Source organism: Apteryx rowi, unplaced genomic scaffold, assembly GCF_003343035.1.
Source record: "Apteryx rowi isolate R43461 unplaced genomic scaffold, aptRow1 scaffold_2, whole genome shotgun sequence".
Classification (NCBI taxonomy): Eukaryota; Metazoa; Chordata; class Aves; order Apterygiformes; family Apterygidae; genus Apteryx; species Apteryx rowi.
The window spans coordinates 2,801,464-2,817,693 of NW_020448307.1; the positions used below are offsets into that span (position 1 = coordinate 2,801,464).

General features: G+C 40.7%; 1 protein-coding gene across 4 annotated transcripts in view; it reads left to right on the forward strand.

Annotated features, from left to right (window-relative positions):
- RAPGEF6 (Rap guanine nucleotide exchange factor 6) overlaps positions 1 to 16,230 on the forward strand; it is a 141,144-nt gene that overhangs the window by 45,535 nt on the left and 79,379 nt on the right. For 3 of the 4 annotated variants that reach the window (XM_026063114.1, XM_026063117.1, XM_026063115.1), the window contains exon 6: positions 6,354 to 6,497. The exons of the other annotated variant lie outside the window; for it this stretch is intronic. In XM_026063114.1, coding sequence (XP_025918899.1) covers positions 6,354 to 6,497 — 144 coding nt within the window. The remainder of the gene's footprint in view (positions 1 to 6,353; positions 6,498 to 16,230) is intronic. 4 annotated transcript variants of the gene reach the window in all.

Below are 16,230 nucleotides of genomic sequence, written 5' to 3' on the forward strand. Positions count from 1 at the left end.
GAAAATAAGATTTAATTTGGGCCGCGACAGTGATTTCAGTCATGAGAACTATTATATTTTCAGGCAGCATCCAGTACCAGTTTCTAGATCAAGTTAGCTTTCTACTTTTGTCAGTATTAAATGCTGCAGCCAAAAATAGATGAAAAGATCTTTAGATACATGAGCGACTTTCAGGATAGCAGCTCACGTAGCTGCCTGCTACCGCGTTAGTACGGACAACGAGAAAAGAGGAACCTGGCAGGCTGCAAGGAGGAGCGCGAGAAGCCTGTCCCAGTCTTCTGAAGTGTTATAGTTCATTTGTGTTTCCTAATTATCCAGTCTCTTCCACAAAATTAGTGTTGGGGGAGATATCTGTGCCTTGAGGGATGCCGCAGGACTGCTCTGGCACTGGTATGTGCAGCTGTGCGAGTATGCGAACGCCCCGGGCGCTCCTAGCTGTTACTGCTTCTGCACCTTTTTGCCTGATAACTGCTGCTCCCTGGCACTCGGTATGGTGTGTGTGTGTGAATGTCCACTGCCGAAGGTGAGCTGAGCTTCCGATGCTCCTGGGACCTCATCTCACATAATGACAAACATTAATTTACCTGATCACACGTAGCTTTTGTATCTCTGTTTGTAATCCTTTAAAGTTGGAGTAACTGAAAGGAAAATTTGGCTTGTTGTTTCTCAACAAGTAACAGCTAGACTAATTTCACTTACAAGCTAGCTACACAACTCTTAAATAATATTTATACAACTAGTATTATAATCGTTAATGGACCTGGTATGTTGTTTCCTACGAAAACGTAATAGAGCTGTGCTGCTGCTGCTGTTTGAAGTGGGAACTGTCTGGAGCGCGCATGGAAAGTATGGGAATTTCCTTACAGTGCTAGCCGATGACTCACTAGCTACAAGTTGTTTTGCAAGTCTACATGAAGTATATTCCATGGGCAGAATTTATGTAATATTGTAAAATTCTTAGGAGATACCAAAATTCTTGTTAGGCCTTATTGCCATTATTGTAAAAAATATATAAGGATACATGTAGGAGTAGCTTCTCTGTAGAATGTGCTAGGACCTTGTCAAAGTATGTTATGAAGAACCTAGAGGGGTGTGTGTGAGTGTGTAACTTCAGCAGCTAAAACACTGAGGTTTTTCCGAGGGGAATGCACTGTCACAGTCAGAAGGAGAAGCCAGTGTTGTCAGTGTCAAGATTTCAGAAGTCATGAGTTAAGCCCTAACACAATGGAAAAAAAACCCAAAAACTTTCCATCAACTTGTGTGTCATTTGAATGAAACACTTTTAAGTGTAGTAGTTGTTGCTGGAGACAAATACGCAACCTGACGAACTGTCTTCTGTGCTTCAAACCTCTTTCTTGAATTTCCTGTAATTAAATTCCACTCATAGTATGGAGACACTTGAGAATATCTTAAATTCTTTTCTGGATTTTCAGTGTATTTTTCTCCAGGAAACTCAAAACTGTTGTTTCTTCATTATTTTTAAATTCATATTTTACAGGTAAACGTGGCTAAAGCAGCTAATTACTGTCATTTTTCTTTGTAGGGCTTCAAACAGGGAGAGAAAAGGGCATTAGTCTGGTGGCACGTGTATTGCTAATAACTTGCTCTGACTCCAAGTGTATGAGTTTCATTTCCCTGATTAATTTGTATTAATTTCTTTTAATTTCTTTAATTTCTCTGTTTTTTTCCCCCAGGAGATAAGCTTTTTAATTTGCAACATACTGATTGAGGTGTAACGTATGATGAATATTTATCTTCAAGCAAAAGAATTAGCCACTTTAACATAGCGCACAATAGTTCACTGATTTCACTGCATATATATATATGATTTTTTTCGTTCTCTTTCTCTCTTTGCTTTTAGAATGTAAATCAGTTTCGTAATGGGAATCCCCTGGGAACTGACCCATTTTGAAAGCCATAAAATGTGGTCAGCTTAAGTTAATGAGGATAACAGATAGTATGTGAACAGACATTGTAGCTCATGTTTTGGAGGCTGAACAATATATTGAATTAATAGGCCTGTTTATCATTTAAGTAAATGGCCCAAAATTGCAGCGTATTTCAATATATTGAAGTCTCTCTTCTGTTTTTCCTTGCCACTTTTATTTTCTTTTATAGATTCAAGCAGAAGATTTCAGAAGAGCAGCATAATGTTTGGAGATGAAAATATGTCATTGCTAGTATTGAGCATAGAGTGAAATTGAGGCGAATCTATATGATCCTCCTCGTTTTTACATGGCAGCATGCGTTGTGGCTGAAGCTGTTTGTACAGAAGGCTTCTGCGGATGCCAGTATTCAAGATTAATAAAACACCCTTGATAAGAAACTAGCCGGTTAATATGTTATTCCAGGCTTTTGTTACATACTGAGATACTGAGAAGTCTATTGGGGCAGCAGTTCACCAGGACAGGAGCAAAGGTGTGTCCTCCAGGAGCCCAGGGCTGAGAGCGACCTGGGGAGCCGAGCGCAGCTCCTTGCTATTGCACCTGCATTGTAGCATCCTTCCCTTTTAACAATCAAAACACGCCAGGTTAAAAGTGAGGCCTTTCAGCACTGTTTGCTGTCTGTGACCTGTGCTATTTTGATGTATGCTTGTGATCAATTCTTACTCATTTTTGCATATGTATATGATCACTGTATCATGGTGAAGGCAGGATTGCACATTACTGAATAAGAAATAAGGCATGTTGTTGCTTTCCCTACCTTTTCGGATGTTGTCTAAGTACAAAAAGCCAAATTACATTTTTACTTTACCAGATACTAAATTTAGTTTTTCTATAGGATGGATCTCTTGCTACTCACATGCATTGTTTTTAGTCTGTAGTATCCATGTTCTAATCTTGTGGTAGCAATTCGTCTGTAGAACTTTGGAGGTCAAAATATTTTTTCTTGTGTTTTGAAAATAGTAGATGTTCTCCCGTCAATAATTCTTAAGCAGTTACTGACCCGTAGCATTAAAACTTTATCTCGTAAAACCCTGAAACATTAAGAATATTGCGGAGTTGAGTTGTAGATCATATATAGACTATTGCATTTCCAATACCTGAATGGAATTTAATTTCTAGAGTTCAAGTTATCTTACTCAGGGTTGACCTCTCTGAGCATACTGAATATGATAGAATCTTTAATTACAAAAGTTCAGCGTTTTGTTTTGCAGTAAAAGCTTGGGGCCTCCTAGTTTTCCTTCCACTTCTCTTTTCCTCAGTTTCTTCAGCTTGCCCGCTTTCCCAGGCCCACTTGTTCTCTTTTTCTCTCCTTACCTCCCTTGTCCATTCTTGTGTACGTTATCTTGGTGCTTGTCTATATCTGTTGTCCACTTACCATGCTCCTACCCTTTTTCTCCTTTCTCCGCTACTCCTGCTTTTTTCTTCTTTTTTCTCCTTTTTCCTTTACTATTGCCTTCTTTCTTCTTTTTTCCTCCTTTTTTTTCATCTGCCTGTAATCTTCTCCACCTACCTCTTCCATCTGACCTGGCAGCCTGTTTTTTGCTCTCCAGCCTGATGCTCCCCACGCCTAGGACCCCAGAAGAGGCCTCCCGTGGCTCCAGAGCCTGGGGCCACCGCTCTCGGCGTGCACGGAGATGCTTAATATCTCTGTGGCAGCGTCCATCCTGCCCAGGGCGTTGAGGAGATTGAATATGATCTCTACCAGCCGAATTTTCAAGAGAGTGAGCCTATAAATAGTCAGCGGTGTCCAGCGAGTGTGTACGAGCTGATGTGTTACAGGAGCTTGTAAACTGAGAGCATCCGAGTAGGTTTTGGCGCTCCTGGCACTGGCGCGCTCCCGGCACCCAGGGCCGGTGAAGCACGGCGAACGCGCTCGGCGCCGTGGAGGCGCTGGTGCTTCTCTGATCTTTAGTCTCTGAAAAAGCAGAAATGTTTTTGTGAAAAGTTCAAGAGTAAATTCAGCCAGAGCCGACACCGTAGCACTATTTGCCTGTTGGTTAAAACCAGCCAAAACTGTGGCTGAGTAACGAGAAATGCCACGGAGGCCTGAACTGTCGACGTCACTACCTGTACTGTTAGTACAAGTCCTGAATTTAAATGATCTAATGGTCGGCTGGACTCAAAATGCTGATTAAACATTTTGAAAAAATTTGTTAGCAACCTACAAATGAAAGCTCATGTAACACGGGACAGATGCTGATTTTGAGACATCTGCAGCTTTTGCTGGTATTGGAATTGATTCAGCAGGAAATAACGCCACTTATATATGTTTTAATAGTACGTTTCAAATTATGTAGTATAAAGGTCTTTCCTTTTCTGGGTGTCTGTGTGTGTTGCTTTTTTCTTTTTTTCTCTGTTTTTGTCAGTTATACAGTAGTGGTATTAACTGAAGGAAGCAGGTGGTCTCAGTTTCTTAGTTTCCACTAGCAGTTGGTTGTTTTGCCTTTCTGCTAATAAATAATATATTTATGTTCACTTAGTTTTTAGTTAGAATTATGGAAGGAAAATAGCTTCATCTTATAGTAAGTGTTTGTTTTACTGTAGCCTTAAGAATACGAGGGTCTTCAGTATTGAAATAGTAAATGTCTTGCCGTTTCAGAGAGCCTTTGGTTTCCAGGTTAGTTTGTTCTGTTGGAGGAGCTCAGCACTTGTTTTAGTTTCTATGATCCTGTAAGATTGGACCCAAAGAAAAAGAAGTAATGCCTTTTTTTGAAGCAGTTCTCCTTACTGTAGCGCGCACATACAGAAAATTAAAAGGGAAATTGCCACGATTTTTGTTGTTTGAGTAACTCTAAGAAATCAAACTTAACTACTTGAAAGAAGAAGCGTTCTGTATAATTCAAGAGCAACATTGCTAACTAATCCATATTTTATGTTAGCTGAAGAAGGGCTTCAGTGCCCAAAGTCTGATTACTTTTTATGATGATAGTAAATGGCCTATTTTAAAGTTGCTTTGTCCATCCGCATGCCTTGCATTTCCTACATCTTTATACCATCATGCTTGCTGCAACACTGCTGCTAGATAGTTTCTGCTGCTCGTTGTCCTAGGCCTTTGCAAATATATAGTAAAATTCTAGTGAAGTGTGGTTCTTGCTTGCTAGTGGAACTCAGCTTTGCTGCTTTCCTTTTGATGAAGCTGTGATGTGAGGTTAGCTTTTCTTTTTTAATTGGTGTATTTTTAAGCTGTGTTGTCAGTATATATTCTTCTCTATGGAATTAAAAAAAAAAAAAGAAAGCTCATCTTCCTCTGACCTCAGATAGACCTTATCTGTTTGGAAAAAGCAATATAGAAAGTAGTGATTGTTGCTTTTGTGAATGGTTTAGGTATTTGCCGTTATGCTTGTTACTATCTGTTAATTCTTTCTGGTTTTCATGCTTTTATACCTTTTGAATTTGAGCTTTGAGCTAACTTACCCAAATATCTTAGATGAGGACTGCATAAGACAATACAGAACAGAGGTTCTTTTCCTATTTCAGTGCAAATCTTATGTTTATGATTTTCAACTGAAATTAAAAAAAAAAAATCACTTAAGATAGTAGAAACTCCTGTAGAGTAAATATATTGCAGAGAAGTTTCTTGCCTGGCTGCAGCCTGTTTGTACGCACGTCTGCTCTGTTTCCTGCTAGGATATATTTTTCCAACACATCAGAAGGAAATGTGGAAGGATGGGACTGCTTTTTATAGAAAAAAGGAATTGGAACTCGTCAGATAAGTGTTTCATGTTGACTTTTACTAACAAGATAAATTTACCTCACTTTTAATGGTTAGTCATGAATAAAATAGAACATCAACACATGAACCAAATTCCAGTCATTTCTTTATAATCTGTTGGAAGTGATTGGAAATAAGTATGGCACAGGTGAAGCAGGACTGAGGGTTATCTATAAATAGCTAGGACATTTAAAGTTGTTTGGCTGTGATGGGTACTAGGAATATCTTATGTTTAAAAAAAAAAAAAAATTACACAAATAAAAAGTACAGCGTAATTCAGAGGCTTTACCAGGTTGTAAGTATTCAAACAAATGTAATTTTCGTGTTGAAGATATGCTTGAAATGAGCAGCATGTACATCCCTTGTTATAGAGTAAGTGTGGGTGCAGAGGAGTTTCTGCTGGTAAGTGGCATTGTTCAGAGCCTACGTGTACGTGTTTTGGTTTTTTTTTCTTTTTTTTTTTTTTTTTTTTAAACTGCTTCCTGGAAGGAAATTGTGGTTCCAGCTTATTGTAATAGCAAGGCTTTGAGACACAGCACTGGTTTTCTGAAGCTTTTGTACTCTGTTTTTCCAGAAAAGCTTAACTGTTCTGAACTTATGTTGGCTCCTTCCTCATGAGCTTACTAAGACTCCATCGGCTTTCAGTGATATGGAAGAACTGGATGTTTAACCAGGAACCTGAACATGTGTTTCAGGTTGAGAACTCCAAAGACAATGAAGAAAATATCTTGCAAAGAGAGGTTCCGCTCAGGCAGTCTCGCCGAAGGTTCAGGAAGATTAACCAGCGGGGGGAACGGCAGACCATCACCGACCATGTGGATTCCAACAGTTACCTCCCGGTGAGTCCGCTCTCCGGCGGCAGGCGCCCGTGGTGTCTCAGGGTCTGCGCGGCTGGCTGCCTTGAGTATAAAACAGAAAAGTCGATGGGATGAAACAATCGGTTTGTTGTATTTGTAAACATTTTTCTTCTTGTTGGGGAGCAACAGTGCTTTGGATTTGAACACCTTTGGTGGTAGTGAAGAATCAAGCGCTATGCCGAAAAAGAGGTATTTGGCTTATGGTTTTTAGCACTGCAGTGATGAAACGTCCATGTTTGCTGGTCAGAGAAATTTTCATTCTTGATTAGTGTTTTTGTTGCAGTTTTGACTGAAATTCTCTTAGTAAGATGTAGTGGGTTTTGTTTGTTTTTGTTTTGTCTTTTTCCCCTTAGTAAGTTTAAGCTATGTTGAAATGGAGTCAATCACAGATTCAGTTCAGTACAGTATTAACACTATCTTGATACTTCACCTCATGTTTACTTGCTTAAAAATAGCAGAATGTTAATTGAAGCATTGAAAAGAGTAACGGCAACTCATTTGCTACTCTTAAATAACATCACAAACTATACGCTCTGTACTGCGTGAAGGCATGTATAGCTGTGGTTTTAAGGCCACGGTGCTTTTATGAAGGTTTCTCTTTGCCGTTAGTTATTTTTTGCATGTAAACTTCCTGTTAGTAGCAGGATACGTATGTGCTTTAGACAAATTATTTCAATGAAAATAATTGTTACGGATATTATGATTTGCCTTGAAGATCAAAGGCTAAAACATGATATTAACTTTGAAATATGCAAACCTTGAGTAGCCTTCAGACCCAGAAAAGCAAAAAACCCACCCAAATTTAATTTCTCCCCTTTATTTTCCCCTCTGTCCTGTTCGTCTCCCCGAGAGCTACAAAACCTCTCCCAGTTGGTATACTTCAAAATATCTGAAGCATGCAGTTAGTTAAAGGCTTAAAACTTTCCTCTGTTTCAGAATAAACTGTTATTTTTTGCATGTTGTTAATTGTTGGAACGCCGGAGGTGATTTTAGACTCCCCACAACATTAGCATTTCTGGCAGTAAAAGGTTATTGGCATTTGTCTTCTAAGCAGAAAGGCTCTCGTTGCTGTAACAGGACGTGAATATGCTTCTTGAAGTTTAACATCCTCTGCCATCTCATCTCAAGAACTGTCACATGTGTTGGTTTTATCATTAGTGTGTAATCTGAATTCGTTACTGAAGAAATGAGATACTCTATCCTCAAGCTTTGGGCAGTCATGCATAAGGCTTCATTGGGAATTAAATTCCAATCTCTGTATGACAAAATCTCTTATCTCTTCTCCGCCCCCGCCTTGGTGTTTCTGTAGCATTGAATAAACGCTCAAAGTAATTCGTAGCCTTCGGGTCTTTGGACCAGCTGATAGGGGAGGAGAGCCTTGAACAGCAGAGGCTGATGGTAGCTGTGCGGCTTGTCTTTGGAAACCTCATTCTGGGAACTAGCACGTTACATGACTTTTTAATGATTTCGGAGATTGTCGGTTATTGATGCAAGGGGTCAGTGGGGTTACACTTGCCTGTTGTGATTAGTCAACAGATTATGTCCTTGTTAGGATTTTTCTGCATGTTAATTTATTTCTACGTGTTAACAACCACAGGGAGCGTGTGCCTATTTTTACATGTATAGTTTCTTGTTGCGAATCTGACTCTTTGCTCAGGTTTATGAGTATATATGATTTGATCAGCATTTGATGGGAAGTGGTATAAACTTCATAAAACAACAGTGTGTTCCTAAATCTGTTTTTATATCAGGAATATATAAAAAACATCCTATTAACAATGCTAGATGTTTTCCTAGATGAGCGAATGCTGAGTGGCAAGGAGTAAACAACCACATTTCTGATATAAAATCTGCAAGCTGTTGGGCGCTCAGCTGTCTGAATTGCAATACCAATCCTTTCTTTGTAGACTGTAAGCTCCTAATTGGAAAGCATCATACTCGCAGTACTTTGTGTAGTGAAAAGTAATTTGTAACTCAACAGATGACTAAGAAATCAAAACAAGATAACCAACTGCCTATTTGACAAGTAAACAAAAATGGGTGCATGCATTTTTCCCTATTCCATCGTAATCTGGTAAAATAATGACTTTGTCAGAGGCATGGTTTGTTTGCTGTGTCTAGGTTTAACTCTTACCTATGTTAGTCTGCTTATATGTGATCACTGGTTCCCAGTGGTTTTGAAAAACTCAGGCTTTATAATGCAGCCCTTCATTTCAGCCCCTTTGAGCACGGGCAGGATAAGGAGGGGGGACTCTGAATGAAACTCCTATTTGACAAGATCTTGCAATAACGTTTCTGGCAGAGTGGGAAAACTGTTTACAAACTCGCCAGCAGATTTCCTCCCTGGTATAATGCTAATGAATAAATGCAGTGTTGTATTTCGCTCTGCGGCCTGTTGCTAAATGCTGCTGACAGATGCTGACTGTGGCTTGATGGACCTTTTGTGAGGCCCTTGCTCGGAGCGGGTCACTGCAGTGCAGCCGGTCTGCAATGAGTCCTGCGGGTGCCGGTGCTGTGACGCTGTAGAGTTCACAGCAAACATCATCTGAGTTCCTAGTACACAATCTCTCTGACACAGGTAGTTTTCTGCTTTGTGAAGAAAACTGAAGTCTTGTGGGTATCAAAATACAGTGTCCCTTTATCCCAGCTTAGACTTCTTCCTTGCATGATTAAATAGAGGCTTTCTTGTGTTTGCTTTGAAGGGGAATTATCTGTGCAATCTCCATTAACTCCTTAAATGTAAATTTCTGCACATTGAATACAGTGTGATTCATATTTATGATTAAGGCTAATCTTTATTTTTATAAAATGTTACCAGTTAAGTTGTTATGTGAGCTTGCATCTACTTCTGGCATGGAGCTTCATGCTTGTTCTTGTTGGAGCAAATTCTGTAATAATCCCCTTGCTTGGCCATGAAATACAGTTGTGTGCTGATACTTCAAATAATAGTTATTACAATATTTGAAGCTCTTCCTTTCTCTTATGCCTGTCACTTAAACTAAGTATTAAGGCTCTTTTCGTATCTTTAGAATAACAGACATTCAAATTATTGTTGGTGTTCCCTGCCCCAAATGAAGGCTAATTCAGTAATGTTAAAAGCGCACCATCTGGTTGGTTTCTTTGACTGGTGAAGGAGTTATTGTTTAAATTCCTGTACTATCTTTTGTGGTTCCGTAGGAACATTGGTTTCCTGCAGTATAAGTATTAATGCTTTTTTGTGGAAAAATACAGTGAACATATGCTGACATTGTTATTCCCTTTCTTCCCCCTTGCTCAAACTGAACAGGTTTATGTTACTGTTTTATGTCGTCAAAGTGCAGAATGACATGCATTTGTTCTCGCAATACATATGCAAAGTATGTTAGACTTGCTCTCATTAGGCAAGTGAATAGTCTGAGGCCTGGCTGGCCCTGGAAAGGGTTCCCAGCACAGCTGCGTGGTCAGGCTTCTGCTGGTGGTGGGTTTTCTCCTTCTACAGCATAGCAAGCCCAGCAAAATGCTGGGGGGCAGATGTGTTTTAGTGAAAAAGTTCAGATTTTTTTTTAATTTTTATTTTTTTAATACAAAAGATAGCACTGCTGCCCATCAAGAGAGTGATGGGGGATGTCTCTGACATGCTGGGTCACGTGCCCGGGGAAGGCCATGGTGGCGGCTTGGAGCATCTGCCATAACTACATGGTATCTCTGTAGCCCCCGTGCATTTCAGGCTTGTGTCGCCTCTTCCGTTTTGTCACCTGATAGTATCTGCATCTTCATGCACACTACAGAGGGCCCCGACTGTGGGAAACATGAGGCTCCAGCACTTGGTGAAAGCTCTCGCTCAAGTTTGCCGTGTTAGAAAGGCTTGTGCCGTTGGTATTCGCTGTGCTTGGCCTGGCTTTCAAGAGCTAGTATTTTGCTTTGAGGAAGGATTGGCAATATAGTGCTCTCACCGAACTCTTTCTAAAGTCGGTAAGAATCCAGAGAGGAACTAGAGTCATCCAACTGGTCGTTACCAGAACTGAGATGCAACTGTGTTTTTTTTAATTTATTTATTTAATTAATTTATTTTTTAATTACAAAAGAAGAAAGTGGGTTTGGTGTGGTCATCCTTATTCAGCTATGCTCCAAACTGTGCAGTTTTATGATTTACGACCTCATAACAATAGCTGTTGTGAACGTGTAACAGGTACTTACAACACTGACGCCAGTCTGGAAACAGGTGGCTATTTTTTATACTGACACTTTTAAGGAAAAAATGTTTAATGGTGATTTTGGTGCTTTATAAAAGTTAAATTGCTCTGTCATTCTTGGATCAAGTGTTGAGCAAGTCAGCAGTTCAGATATTTTATCTTCATAATTAAAAAATAACCTGAGCTAACAAGTTTCACACTTATCTTGCAATGGGCAAAAACAAATGGGGCTTAAGTCTGATATAAATTCTGATATGACAGTCAAGCTTGTAAGCTTAAATCTCTTGTAACTTTTTTAGTAAGATTTTTCTAATTTATTATCTACATACATTTTTGACAGTTTCTCTTCTCTGAATTTTTTTAAATTGTAGAACAGAAAAAAAAATCCTGAACTTTTAATAGTAATTCCCTTCCTCAGAGATGCAAAGTTACTTTTTTTTTTTTTAAACTCTTGTAAGAGAATGATGAGGTTTAAGAGATTTATTATAAAATTAAGTTTTGAGGACAGTATCTTAATACTTGCATCATGTAAAACTTTTCCTGGAGCCTTGTAGCAACATTGATCTTCAGAGGAGCCTGTCGCTGAGGATTGCTTGAGTGGCAAGTTCCTTGTTCTTTGATCATTACTTAATGTAATCCTGTCAGAGGCTGGAGTTAGGCTAGGATATCTCACATTTGAGAGGAGCTAAGGCACGTTTTAATATACTGGATCAAACCCATTAGATTCTTTCCCATCACTAATTCTTTCCCTTTTAAATGCTATAAAACACTATGGGTGTTTTATAATCTATTTTTAACTACCAGGTAAATTTGCAGAAATGGTGCCTCTTATTGATCTAACAACCAAAACTGATTTACAGCATTCCTGCAGGCAAATTTTCTTGAACTCTGCAGCATCTGCTAGCACCTGTTTGGTTGGAATATCAGTTAGTTTTAATGAGGATGTGGCTAATCTGTGAGTGGCTAGATCACCTGTTCTTGAGCTCTTTTGGAGCTGGATGACTGTATCCGTACATCTTTTTAATGTGTTCCTCTTTTTGGCACTTAGAGTTTGACAGAATCTTAGCTTTATGTGAAGAATCGGGATGAAATTTGGGTGCTATTGAAGTCTGTGAGCCTTGCTGTTTACTTAAGGGTGCCAAAATTCTGTTGTTTATAGCTTCCTTAGAGGTGTTGTGTGATTCAAAGAAACAGCTGCAAGTTCCTTTTTTCTGAATCTGCCTTTAAAATTCCCCTGCTGTAAAAACACTCTGGGCCGTATCTCTGCTCTGCCTCCAGTTGCGCGCGACGCAGTGCGGGCTCCGCTTCCCAGCCGGCGTGTCCCGGCGAGCGGCAGAGCGCGCGCGTTCCTTCCTCGCCGGCTTCCCCGGGAAGCAGCCCTGTAAAAGCTTGCGCCCGCCCTCGCTCGACGGCGGCTGTGCCCTGCTCCTGCCGCTTTACGGGTTTCTCTGCTTTCTGCGATCGCAAAGCAGCTACACGGGCAGCCCGTGCGTCTCCTGAGCAGCCTGGAAGGAGCAGGCAGCTTCCGGCTGTTGAGCCCCACGTCTAAATAAAGTCTACGGTGCCGCGCGCCGTGTTGGCGCTCGGAGGAGAGCAGCTGCTTGCCGGCGCGGTTACGGGGCGCTTTGCAGAAACGCCGAGAAGACGACGGCGGCGCAGACAGCTGGAGCCCCTGAGCCTTCCGAAAGCTGAACTTGTTGTCAAACCGGCGTGCTCGTCCGTGGGGACGGGGGAGAGGACGGGCGATCATCGTGCCGCTTAAGCGGTTCTCCTGACGAGCGGTGTCCGATGCTTGAGGAGACGTCTTCCGTGGCTCCGAGCCAGCCCGCGGCTAGGCAGGGAGGCGAACCCAAGCTGGACCTAAAATGGCATCCAGCGCGAGAAACCGGGCTCGGTGTCTAGCGTTCGCAACGAATCTGCTGAGGTGGCTTCTTCGATGCGCTTCTGGTTGCTTTTGTAAGCAAGGGGAAAACCACCAAAAGCGCGTTTGCTCTCATTTTATTGTTTGTATTGATTCTGTATGCTAGCTTTGTCGGCCTCATTACTGTCAAAGACTTCTTCATGAGATAGTCCATCACTCGTTATGATGATCATTAACGAAAACTCCGGTATTCAATGTGAACAGTGCATTAAAATTCTTCCTGGTAATGGAATGAGTGAAAGAGGGTCTGCAGTTTCCAAAGGGTAGTGATTTTGATATGTTATGTATGGTATGAATGATAGGTATGAAATCAGAAAACATGTACTAAAGATGTATGTTACCGTTCTGCTAAAATCTGTGATCTCTGTTTAAATTTTTTTTTTTTTAAATAACTACATCTGCAATTTGTAGCCCTGATTTATCCATAATGAAAGTGGCTGTAGTTATTAAAAACTTCTGTTCAGGAGTTTCCCCTCAAGACTTTACAGACTTGACAAGCAGACTATATATAAATTGTGAATTACAGAAATCGCCTCAGTTTTCAGGTGAAGTGTGCAGCTGTTTAGCAGCATTTAAGAATGGTGCACAAATGAAACTTATTACCTGAAACTATGGAGGATTTATTTTAGGTAAGCACCTGTATTTGCTCAGCTTTGGTCAGATTGCTGACGGTTTTGTACAACCATTCCGTCTCTGTCTCTATTTTATTTTATTTTCTTCCTCTGGGAAAGCACATGGCGGTGAAAGCTGGCACAGGTTGCCACATGTCGTGATCAAGGCATCGTTCTCCTGCAGGACAGACTGATGGTCTTTTTGGTTTGCCAGGTTACCAACTTCAGTTCCTGAAAAATATATCAGGCTGCTGTTAGGAAAAGGAGCTACATTCTGCAATTGCTAACGGGGCCGACTTTACCGCTCTCACCTTGGGGCTTCGTCCGCAGCGTATGTATAAAATAACCTTTTATGTAGCTGAAGAAGCAGCTAATTTTTGCCACGTGGACACATATTCTGCCAACTGCTTTAAGGAAGAGCAACTTTTTTCTCTTTTCTACCAGTGTTTATACCATAAATTTCTGCTTCTTGGATAAGTCAAGCACCTAATTATTGGTACAGCTGCTCCCTGGCCAGGTGCTGGGTGGCAGCTGGTCGGCCTGGGATCCTGGTGTCCCTTGCAGGCAGCCCTGTGCAGGATTTCCCTCTGCTGCTCATGGAACAGCAGCCGGCAGAAGAGCTGGAGCTGCCCGTATGGTAACGCCAGTTCGAGCCGTGGATATTTGTGCATTGATTTCCTCCTTGCATTCCAAACACAGTAGCGTTTTCACAGCTGAGCACCTCCACCAGGAGGTCTGGAATTGTTTGGAAATCGATTATGAGCACCTAGCCCTTCTCAGGGAAACCTTCCCACTCGGGAATTCGGGGCTGGACTAGAGAACTGCTCAGGCCTTGACCTAGACTAGTGCTTGTGTTGCTGCAGAGGGATTGACTCTTGTGCCTCATCTTGTTCTGCGGCAGCTTGTGGCAGAGCTGCCTTTCCAAAATGCTAGATATCCTTGTGAGTTAAAATGCCCAAGAAGTAAATTCATGTCATTACTAATGCACTGTCAACACAATAATTAGTTACCTGTTTCTTCCTCCTCATTTCACCAAATAGATAGATTTACACCATCATAGGAATTAACTAATTTCCTTGGAAAGTCTCTGAGAAAATATTTTATGTAGCGTGTCCAGAAAGTTAATCTGTTTTGATGGACCCTGAGGAGTTGGGTGGCAGTTCCAAAGTCATTAATTCTTTATAAGCAGCCTCTTATGCAGAATATATTGAGACTTTTTTTTTTTTAAGTGTTGTCCCCACTGATTGTAATGGTATTATGTCATTCAGGTTGTTAATGGTAAAAAGCAGTGCTATACACCTGATAAATGTGCTGTCAGTCTTTTATGGGACTTTAAAACCTTTCGTGTATTTGTTGCCATGATCCTTCGTATTACTTTTTCTGTATTTTTTTTTAAATGGCATCTGAGTGGCTTTTTGTAGAAGACTATGACGGGGTAGTAGCCATCAAGCTGGTAGCCTGTATGCAGAGAGGGAGCATGGATTTATTTATTTTTATATATATATATATATATATATATATATATATATCTTCTGCCTGGACTGTTTCTGTTCAATATACTGTATTGAACTACACCAGCCTAATTATATTCTCATTTATAGCCAGCTCAACCTTTCACTTATGTATAGGCTTAGCATACCTTAGAGGGAAGTAATCTTATGAGAAGTGATTTTGTATTTTAGCCTAACAAATTGTAAATTTAGGTTGTTGGGTTGAGCATTACCTGACATTGAAGGGCTTCATTAAAGGACTGTGACATTGTTGTCTTCAACTTTAAATCAGAATGTTTTTTTTCTAACTTGGAATATGAAAATGTTATATTAAAATTTAACCCAGTAATGCTCTTCTGAGACCTTCTGGACCAAACTTGGGACTGAGGTTATCCTGTACAATTTTCAGTTAAAATCACCATTCAGAAAATAAGTCAGTCTATATGCAAGCATCTGGATGCCCTGTTTTGCTTGAAAAACTTGGCATGAAAACCACTAACTGTAATGGTGAATAGCTAGAAGAATATCTTTTTGGACATAGAACTGACCGGGTTTCCAATGAAGTTTAATAGCAAACCTAATTTTATATTTGATATGTAGAAACTCTGTTAATGGGAAAATATTTGATGAAATACTTGAGGTATTTGATTAAAGGAACTCTCTGTCAGTGAATGGGACAATCAGTGTAGCTTAATTCCTTGTTGATACTTGGGGTTTTTTTTGCAAGTCAGAGTTGCTTGTTGCTAGCTATTTGTATTAAAGCTTTTGGTTTTGTATGTTTGATTTAGGTTTTGTTTGAGGTACTGCAGCCCCAACAAACTAGAAAGTTGTATTGCTGTTACAATTTTCACTTTATTTCTTTTAAAGTTTTGTTAACAGCTGTGATGAAATATCTGCAATGGTTTATGAAATTGAAGTGTAGCTAAATTGTCTAGCCAGTCTTTTGCTTTATCTGTTATGATCGATTTTTTTTTTAAACTTGATCTGAATAACTGCTGTTGTTTTTCTGTTTTCAGTGGAGGGAGGGAAGCTGCACCGTGCTGGAGGGATTTCTAAGGGTGTAGTCATCTTTCCTTTTTTAGAGGCAACAGGGGCTGGATCACAGCAGCTAATGAGCAAGCTTGGGAGCTGCTGTGCTGGAACAGGTGATCTGCGGCAGTCGGCCCTGCTTCAGGGTCTGTGCTGTGCTACCTGACAGGTTTGGGGAGGGAGGCTGGGCTCCAGACCGATCCGCGCTTCGTGCCGTGGTCGCCCAGCTAGCACAGCTCTTGCAGCAGGTCAGTGAGTACGGCGCAGCCGTGCAACGTGCTGCTGCTGCTGCTTCTCCCCTCCTGGTCTTGGGGACGCTCTTGCCAGTGCTGCTTCTCCCTCTCTTTCTCATCCACCCTTTTTTCTACTGTTTTTACCACTCAAGCTGGAAGGCCTGGCTGATCCCAACCTGAAGCTGGGGACAGTTGAGATTCTTGTGCATGGAGCAAGCTTGAGCCCAAACAAGTCTACTGTTTTAGACTCTATTTAAAA